General features: G+C 36.4%; 2 protein-coding genes across 2 annotated transcripts; both read right to left on the bottom strand.

Moving 5' to 3' along the window:
• Positions 1-1,488: 1,488 nt before the first annotated feature.
• On the bottom strand, positions 1,489-2,390 carry LOC107865605. Its single transcript, XM_047408094.1, has 2 exons — positions 2,052-2,390; positions 1,489-1,965 (listed from the first exon to the last, which is right to left on the bottom strand). Exons 1-2 carry the CDS (start codon positions 2,388-2,390, stop codon positions 1,489-1,491), a joined length of 816 nt encoding a protein of 271 aa, XP_047264050.1.
• A 740-nt stretch (positions 2,391-3,130) lies between these two features.
• LOC124896544 (ubiquitin carboxyl-terminal hydrolase 20-like) lies at positions 3,131-8,878 on the bottom strand. The gene is made up of 11 exons (XM_047408093.1): positions 8,777-8,878; positions 8,546-8,694; positions 6,555-6,631; positions 5,500-5,630; positions 4,738-4,855; positions 4,533-4,640; positions 4,250-4,380; positions 3,897-4,160; positions 3,643-3,765; positions 3,460-3,536; positions 3,131-3,368 (listed from the first exon to the last, which is right to left on the bottom strand). The coding sequence occupies exons 1-11, from the start codon at positions 8,876-8,878 to the stop codon at positions 3,131-3,133; spliced, it is 1,518 nt and encodes a 505-aa protein (XP_047264049.1).
• Between the last annotated feature and the right edge of the window lie 1,626 nt (positions 8,879-10,504).

Raw genomic sequence — 10,504 nt, 5'->3', positions numbered from 1 at the left:
GGAGAAAACCATTAAGAAATGCCGATTTGACATCCATCTGATACACTTTCCAGCCCAATTGTGCAGCAAGAGCAAGAAGTAACCTGATCGTGTCAAGCCTAGCCACTGGTGCGAATGTATCAAAGTAATCCACACCAAAAATTTGAGCATATCCCTTAACGACAAGACTTGATTTATGCTTGTTGACTGAACCATCAACATTTAACTTTGTTTTGAAGATCCATTTCAACCCAATTACTTTTCTATCTTTAGGTTGATCAACAAGCTCCCAAGTCATGTTCTTCTCAATCATAAACAACTCCTCTTTCATTGCAGCCACCCAATTTTCATCATTCTTGGCTTCAATTTACCCAACAGGTTCACATACTGGCATATTACATCTCTGATATATATCAGTGAGTAGTCGAGTACCTTTAACCGGTGAATGATCCACCACTTTATCTTGCGATGAGAGTGATATTTGTTTTTCAGGAACTTTGGCAGGAAACTTTTCTGCTGAGTTCAAAGAGTTTAGGACAGGTTTCTTTGAGATGTCCCAACACCATTCTTCATTATCCATAAAATACTCATCTCTACTTAAGATTATATTTTCAGTTTGCGGTTGGAAGACTTTATATGCCTTTGAAACTGCACTGTATCCAATAAAAATGTCTGGAACAAATTTCTTATCTAGCTTGTCTCATTTAACTTGAGGAACATAGTAAAAACAAAGACAACCAAACACTTTAAGGAAGTTTAATGATGGTTTGAACCCATACCAATCTTTGAAAGGAGTTCGACCTCTCACCGCTTTTGTGGGAAACCTGTTTTGGAGAAAAACTAATATATTTGCTGCTTCTACCCAAAATTTCTTTGGCAAGTTCTTCTCGTGCAACATGCATCTGGTCATCTCCATTATGTACCTATTTCTTCTTTCACTTACTCCATTTTGTTGAGGAGTATACGTAGTAGTAAGCTGATGATGAATCCCTACTTCCTTACATAAAATGTTGAATTGTTGAGAAGTGTATTCCTTTCCATTATCTGTTCGTATGGACTGAATTTTACAAGTAGCTTCATTTTCTACTTTTGCTTTGAACTTCCGAAAGACATTAGCAGCCTCTGACTTACGCTTGAGAAAGTAAATCCAACGCATGCGAGTTAGATCATCAACAAAAATGATGTAGTAAAGACTACCTTTTAGTGAGGGAGTCCTTTGAGGTCCTGCTATATCGATATGAATTAGTTGCAATTTCTTTAACGCTCTCCAAGTTGTTTTTGGAAATGGAAGTCTGCTTTGTTTCCCATATTGACAATCAAGGCAATTTGAAGAATTCACTTCTAAGACAGGTAGGTCCTCGACTATTTCTGCCTTGTGCATTTTAAGCAACCCTTCATAGTGATAATGTCATAGTCTCTTGTGCCATACTTCTGCAACATTTTCTTTGGCTGAAAAATTCACATGCTCCTCCTCAAATGGATCTAATGAGAAACTTTTATCTCTCATTCTTATTTTAAACATTTCTTTGATGCATCCTTGATTAAGCAATGTTTATCTTCAAAATTTAATTTGAAGTTGTTTTCCATCAATTGACCAACACTAAGCAAGTTCTGATCTATTTCAGGTACATAAAGCACTTCAGAAATTGTTTTTGTACCTGAGTGACTTGGAATAACAACCGTTCCTTTTCCTTGTACAAGAATATATTCACCATTACCTATTCTGACTTTAGTAATGGTCATAGGCTTCAATTCCTTGAAGAGATCCTTGTCGTTTGTCATGTGATTAGTACATCCACTATTAATAAACCAACACTCACTTGATGATTTACTTGAAACACATGTAGCAACAAAGAGTTGATCTTCCTCCTCTCCATCCACGATTTGAGCATCTGCTTCTTGCTGCTGATTTTTGTTCTTGCAAATGACCGCTTCATGCCCAAGTTGATTGAATTTACTACACTTAGAGTTAGGCCTTCTCCAACACTTGTATGATGGATGGACTTTCTTGTTACAATGCTTACATGGAGGAAAATTTTTCTTTTTGTTTCCAATTTTTCCTGTTGCAGTACCTGCTGGAGCGCTTTCATCATTCTTCTTGTTCTTCTTCTTTTTATTTTTACCTCCATATTGAGGCTTGGCAAACAATGCTCCCTCGGTATTTCTTCATCTCTCATGACCTTTCGTTGTTCTTGAGCCTGCAAAGCATTCAACAACTCCACCAAGGTGATCTTGGACAGATCCTTGGTGTTTTCCAAAGTAGTTATGGTTGCTTCAAATCTTTCCAGCGCAGTTACCAGAATTTTCTCAACAATACGAGAATCATTAAACACGGAACCAAGCAATCTTACTCTATTTGCTATGTTCAAGAACCTTTCAGAGTAATCTTTTATGGTTTCAGTTTCTTTCATCTTCTACATCTCAAAATATCTTATAAGATTCAAAACTTGCATACCTCTGATCCTCTCATCCCCTTCATATTCTGACTTGAGTTAATCCCATGTCTTTGGCTGACTTTAGAGACATAATTCGAGTGAAAATTGAAGAAGATACTGTTGAAAATAGACAGGCTTTTGCCTTTGATTTTCTGGTTTTCTTGTCTTTATGGTTCTTGATCTGGGCTATAGTTGGATTGTCAGGCAATGGAGGAATTTCATAATCCTCTTCAACTGCCTCCCACATATCCATGGCATCTAGATAAGTTTCCATCCTTACAGCCCAAATATGATAGTTTTCACCATTAAAAACAGGTGGTGCCATACTTGAAAAACTTGATTCTGCTTCCATGCTCCATAAACTTGCCTTGTTTCAGTTATTACTTAGATGGAAACACCCACACAGTTATTACTTAGATGGAAACACCCACAGATCCCTCAAGAAATAAGTGCTCTGATACCAATTGTTAGTTTCCAGAGAGTGAAGAACATAAGAAACTGATTTTACATGTTGATGAACAAGTGGAACATGAGTTTGACAAGTTTAACAGAGAGATATTGATGAAAGCAAAAACTACAGCTTTATTGCAGAATTAAAATTATTTATAGGTTACAATCCTAAATGAAAAAATAACCAACTCCTAAAGATAAGGATAAGGATTAGAAACTAATTTTACTGCTGACTAATATTAACTTCTAACAGATAACATAAAAATTTAACTGCTGTAGCTCTTATGCATTTTTCTAACACTTTCGGTCACACCAATGTCCTGAGAAGTATTGTTTTCTTTTGAAGAGTTAATAGCACTAGGCGATCCTAGAGTAGACATTTGCACAGTCTTCTTCAATTCATTATCCGCAATCTTCGTGAGTTCATGAAAATCTGAAGAGTTGATTGCACCAGTTGGTCTTGGAGCAGACGAAGATGTGTCGATTGCAGAAGCATTGGATTCACTGACAGGAAGCATGATTATTTGGAAGTGAAAGATAAAGTAGGCGGATAGTGTCCACATTATGCAATTGCAGTGCAACACAATCTGAAAACCACAGGGTGTCTCTCTTTGTATAAAACATAATATATGCTTCTTCTGCCAAAACAAGATCTTCGTGAACCCGAGAAATCTATGACAAACGAACATAATATCAAGTTAGTTGTCGTTCAAGAAGCTTGGAAAAATAGACTATCAGTGACATATAACAGAGAATATGATTGCACTATTCTACGTACCGTTGAGTCATCAAATTTGTACCATTCATTGGGTTCAGCACAAATGAAGCTGTAATAGTGTCCCGAACTGGATGTAGACCCGGCGTGCACTATAACTGCATAAAGATCGTACTTCATTTCTTCCTGTCAGAGACAAGTAAAAATTGAAAATAACATCATGTTACTACTAACAAAATATAAAGTAAATGTACTAACAGATACTCACATTATAGGATTGGATATTTTCGATGTAAGGAAGCAAGTCCAATTCCAACGGAAATGAAACATGCTTGTCCACCTTTTGCACAATAATGAAAGACAGCAACCGAAGGGGCATTGTATAGCATCAGCTGCTTCTCAATTGAGACTTGCACCTTACATCTTTCACAAGTATACTTGATCTCTGGATCATCAAGTTTCTCAACTCTTGTGAACGACTCCAACACTGAATGTAAGCTGTCGGCATCTTTGATCTCCAAGATCACATCTATAAGAGGCTCGTAAGTATTGGAGCAGTGGCCGCAGTTGTAACAGCGAAGCTGCAATTTGAGAAAGAGATATTTAACATTACAAACGTCATATTTTCAAGATACATATGAATAATAAGATAGTATTCTAGTATGCTTACCTTGCTGACAAGCCGGCCGCCAAAAACTTGTTGGACAATGTCATTACATCGGCTTTCAAGCCTATTGAGAAAGCATTGCAAGAATTCGTGAGCATCTTCTTGCTGATACTTACGGAAACCAGACGAAAAATCTGTTATTTTTTCACAATGTTAAGGACCACAAACTACACAAACATTAATCATCATCCATCCTATTTTGCAAATTATTTTCTATTCCACTCATGTGTGTGTGCCAAATGGGGAATATCTCGTTAAACCATAAACAACACATGACTGAGGGTACAACTCAAATTGTCGACAAGTTTCCAAGGCGAAAGAGAACCACCATCATAAGCCAAGGAACTGCCAATAAGCTCTTTGAAAACGCAAATTAAACAGAAATCAGCGTAACCTGCAACGACTATACAAAAAAAGAAATGAACAGAACATCAATAATAACTCAAAATGGAACAAAACAACAGATATCTTTGAAAAACAATTGTCCTTACGATCACATGGCACATGAGTGTTACGCAGAAGGAGGTCAAACAAAAGCACCGTGTGCATGAAACATTGCAATACCGCATTAAGAAAGCATGTGTTGCCTAAGTTAACAAGTCCAGCACCCTGACAGAACAACAAAAATGACAAAAATATGAGAATCTTAACTGATACATTCATACAAATATACACAGATGATGAAAATATAACAAGTTTGATATTTTGGATTAATTGAGATGTTATACATATATACATACATTTAGTCGAGCTGTATGAAGCTAGCTCGGACACCACAGTCAATTAAGATGCCATAACAAAGACCAGAACAATTAACTAAAAGTAGTTGGCAGATGTATAGCATATTATAATTCATGTATAACTAGTCTATAATTTATGTATATATTGATTATAAGAGTTCTAAAAGTCCATACCTTGTAAGTTTTTAACACATTAGGTGTCCACACGGGCTTATTTTCTTAATTTTCTCTTGCAAAATCACACTTGGCCTCAAGTGACGAGATGGGCTTGGCTTCAAAATCACATTTGGGCCCAATTGATGTAATGGGCTTCACCCCAAAATCACATTTGGACTCAACTGCCTGGATGGGCTTAACCTCAAAATCATATTTGGGCCCAACTGAGGTAATGGGCTTTACCTCAAAATCATATTTGGGCCCAACTGAGGTAATGGGCTTCACCTCAAAATCACATTTGGGCCCAACTGAGGTAATGGGCTTAACCTCAAAATCATATTTGGACTCAACTTATGCAATGGGCTTAGCATCAATTGGCCCATCATTAGCAGCAAACCATTCTAAGTCCACTGTATCTGAATCATCATCAGAAGTAGAACTATCAATCCAAGGATCAGAATCAGAAGATTCCACATGATGAGTTGATTCTGGAGACGAACCAATCAAATCCTTGAAAGAATCAACTGACTTAACACATGTGTGTTGATTTTTTTTGTTCTCCATAAGAAAAGCAACAAAAAAATGATGAAAATCAAGATTCTTTTTTTGAAAAAAAAAAAAATATCAAGATTTTTGTGTAAAGAATGGGATTCTAAGGCTTTTTAAGACAAGGGTATTTTTTGTAATGATGAGGAAAACAACATATAGAATGGGGGTTTATATAGAAAATGAAATCAAGAAATAGGTTTTTTGTTTTGGAAAGTAAACTAATATTTGTCTTTTGTTACTGAAGTTTTGAAGGATTTGGAATTTTGAGAGTTGGTTGGAAGTTACTATATAGTGAGGAGTGGATTTTCATAATTGAATGGATTTGAAAAGGGAGGGAAGGAAGCTAAATCCTCATGTATATACATGTACATATCATATCATAAAAATATATATCATATTACCTAAATCTTCTCTTATATACATATCATATACTCTTGAGTTTCATTTTACTTGGATCCTATATTAATAGTAAGTAAATTTGCTAAGTAGGAAAGTTAGTTAATTCTCATGCATACACATATACATACCATATCATATATATATATATATTATCTAAATCCTTTCTTATAAAAATATCATATACTCTCCGTTTCATTTTACTTGGATTATCCTTTACTAATAGCAAGTAGATTTGCTAAGTAGGAAAGTTATTTAATTGTAGATTAGGCTAAGTCTGCATGCATAAACATGTACATAACAGGGACTATCAAATAGATAGAAATAGAAGATGAGTTTACCAGGGAAATCAACTCAGTATCTTTCAGGAATTGGAAATTGAGATGGTGTCTTCGTCAACAAAGCTGCCATTCTTTCGATGTAGATGGTTTTCATTATGCATCCAGTTTAAAGATGCTTCATCCAACCTCTCCATATGCATGCATGGAAATTTGAGGAGTTCATAGCATTAGGCGTTCCTGGATTGGATGCCTCAACAGTCTGTCTGCAACCAAAAAGAAAATCTCATGTTAGCTTTTTGAAAATAGGACTTTCATTCTCATTATATTTATTACAAAAAAGAAAAAGACTAGATGGAGAAATGGCAAAGATGAAATATGGACTATGGACACTTTGAAGGACCAAATGAAATTAAGTTGTGGACAGGGAACTTTAGAGAGGCAAATCAACTATTGTATGAACAAAAACTATAAGTTTGAATGACTAAGTTATTTAGAAACCAATATGGATTGTGATAGGATAGTTAATATTCAAGTTATGTGCGGAAAGGCAATTTTTTTAGCCAAAATTTCCGAGGGGACATTTCCTTTGAAAATATACTAAAGGAGACAAAAAGCTCGATCGGGTTTGAGCGACTTATCCCTGTCCTTAACAACTCTGCCAGAAAAGACAGCTGGCTGTCAAGAAGTTGCACATCAAAAATATGAAAATAGCCAAAAGAGGATGTTGAGATAAATGTGTGAACATACTTGAAAATACAGAATTAGGAACAAAGATATCAGGGACAAGGTAAGAGTGGTCTCTGATATGGACAAGATGAGAGAATAAAACTGAAATTGTTCAGACATGTGAAGAAGAGATGCACACATGTCTCAGTAAAGAGGTGTGAGAGGTCGATTATAATGGGTATAAGGAGAGGTAGAAGTAGGCCGAAGAAGGATTTGGAAGAGGTAAATTAAACAAGACATGGCTGATCTACAGCTTACCAAGAACATGACTCTGGGTAAAAGATATGGAGGCCAGAGATTAGAATAAAAGGTTAATAGGTACTATTTGTTATTGCTACGATTCTATTCTTCATTGTTTTTAGTATGGCTTCTTCATTACTGTATTTGTTTCACATACTTGACTGAACCAACGGTATATTAGAAACAACCTCTCTACTTTATCCACAATCTTGTTGACTTCATGGGAGTCTGACAAATTTATAGCACCAGTTGGTGCATGAATTCGTGAGAATCTTCTTGTCGATACCTACAGAAGATAGACTAAGAAATCTGATATTTTCACAAAGTTAAGGACCACAAACAACACAACCATTCATCATCATCCATACTATTATGCATAGTATTCTCTATGTACTTTGTTATGAATTGGACAGAATAAAGAAAACCACAAGCAAAAAGAAAAGACAAGAACACACAAATTTACGTGGAAACCCTTGTGGGAAAAATCACGGACAGAGGCAAAGGAATTTCACTATGAAAGGAAAGGAGTACAATGTAGAGCACGACGTAATTTCTGAATGTTCAAAACCGACCCACTAATTGCACTTATATAGTATGTGCGTACAAATAGGTCCTAGGGCCAATCCTACGCTACCACCACAGACCCCATTAAAAATCACAAACATGGATGCATCGCGAAACTTTCAAGGCTGGATCAACAAAATTTGGGTCACAACTCTAGCAATTTCCCACTTGACATGAATTCTGATTTAAAATTCAAATTCATTTCACGAAAACTCTCCACCTCTTCTACAAAAGCCCTAAGGGCACATCTTAACAGCTAACACCAACCAAGTCCAAGCAATGCTCAAACTTGGCACTTGGTAGTGTCTTGGTCATCATATTAGTAGGGTTATCATGGGTACTACAATATCACCATGAGCTATAATTTCACGCACAAAATGATATTGTACATCAATGTGCTTTGTCCTCTCATGAAGCATCTGATCTTTTTAAGGAAGATCGCACTCCAACTATCACAAAAGACCGTAGTAATCCAAAAGTCTTTGCTAAGTTCACCAAACATACCATTCAATAAAATAGCTTCCCTGAAAGCCTCTGTAATAGCCATGTACTCTGCCTCAGTAGTTGACAAAGCAACCGTAGTCGGTAAAGTAGCTTTCCAACTGATAGCACAACCACCAATGGTGAAAATATATCCTGTAAGGGACCTCCTTTTATCATGGTCTCCTGCAAAACCAGAATCAACATACCCAATCACTCCATCTCTATTTTGCCCAAATTGTAAAAAAAACATCAGAAGATCTATGCAAATATCTGAAAATCCACTAAACTCCAGGATTTGCCATGTATATTCTAACTGCACAGACAACATATGTTAAATCTAGTCGGGAACACACCATCGCATACATAAGAGACCCAACGGCACTAGAGTATGGAACTCGAGACATATAGTCACTCTTATCATCTGTATTTGGAGATAAAGTGGATGAGAGTTTGAAGTGAGCTGCCAATGGAGTACTGACAGGTTTGGCATTTCGCATATTGAACCTGTGAAGCACTTTCTCAATATACCTTTTCTGACTCAAGTATAACTTACACTTTTCTCTATCCCTCAGATTTTCCATGTCAAGAATTTTCTTTTCTGCTCCTAGATCCTTCATCTCAAACTCCTTTCTAAGTTGGGTTTTGACTTTTATTATCTCTCTCATATCCTTTGCTCCAATCAACATATCATCAATATATATACAAGAGAAGATACATGAACGAACCACCACTTTCCTCCTTGAAGTAGACACAGCTATCATAACTACTCCTCCAAAACATATGAGAGGTCATAAAAGAGTCAAACCTCTTATACAATTGTCTGGGCAACTGTTTTAAGCCACAAAAAGACTTTTTCAGCAAGCATATTTTTCAGCAAGCATACATAGTCCTAATTTTCTGAAACTACAAAGCCCTATGGTTGCTGCATATAGATGTCCTCCTCAAGTTCTCTATGTAAGAATGCAGTTTTGACATCCAATTGCTCAAACTAAAGATTATGCATGGCCACAATACCAAGAAAGGCTCGAATCGAACTATGTTTTACAACTGGAGAAAACACATCTGTGAAGTCAATACCTTGAACCTAACTGTAACATTAAGAAACTAGTCTTGCTTTGTACCTAGCATATTCAACTCCCAATGTTCCTTATTTCCCTTTAAATACCCACTTGTAAAGGACAACTTTGTTATCCTTAGGTAATTTCACCAGATCTAATGTGCCATTCTTATGAAGTGATTCCATCTCCTCCTGCATAGCAATCATCCATCGGCCGAAATTATCACATCTAACTGCCTCTGAGTAAGAAGAAGGTTCTTCATCAGAATCAATACCTTCTGCTACATTCAATGCATAAGCAATCAAATCAGCTTCAACATACTTCTTAGGAGGTCTGACCCGTGTTTAGCAGTAAAATATTGTAGGATCACTGGTGGTGAAGAAGAAATAGTATCACTTTGTAGCTCTGGGCTAGATTGAGAAGTAGGCACTGGTGTAGGCTCTACTCCAATTTGTAATTCAACGTGGGTGCTTGACTTTTGCTGATTTATGTCACTAAGCTCATCTAGAGGAAAAACACTAGATTCGGAGGGAGCCCGAAGCATGGGAGTTTCATCAAACATAATATCCCAGCTAATTAGAACCTTTCTTCTTTCTGGACACTAAAGCTTATAACCTTTAACACCAGGCTTATAACCCATAAATAAGCACTTGACAATTTTAAGTTCCAACTTTCCATTATCAACATGAGCATAATCCAGACATCCAAATATCCTTAAATTATAATAACTAGCAAGAGTACCAGACCATATCTCTTGTGGAGTCTTTTTATCAATTGTGATTGAGGGAGAGCGGTTAATAAGAAGACAAGCTGTGGAAGCAGCTTCAACCCAAAAATATTTGGGTAAACCAGCATTAGAGAGCACACAATTCACCTTCTCCATTATAGTCCTATTCATTCGTTCGGCCATACCACTTTTCTACAGAGTATGACGAATTGTTAAGTGCCTCACAATTCCTTCTGATTTGCACAACACAAAACATTAGATTCATTAGAATAGAACTCTAAACCATTATCAGTCCGAAGGTGTTTTACTTGTTTCCCTATTTGTTTCTCAATCATAGT

This window comes from Capsicum annuum, chromosome 3 (genome assembly GCF_002878395.1).
Source record: "Capsicum annuum cultivar UCD-10X-F1 chromosome 3, UCD10Xv1.1, whole genome shotgun sequence".
NCBI lineage: Eukaryota > Viridiplantae > Streptophyta > Magnoliopsida > Solanales > Solanaceae > Capsicum > Capsicum annuum.
The sequence above is the reverse complement of the archived record's forward strand: the minus strand, read 5'-3'. Positions and strand labels throughout refer to the sequence as shown.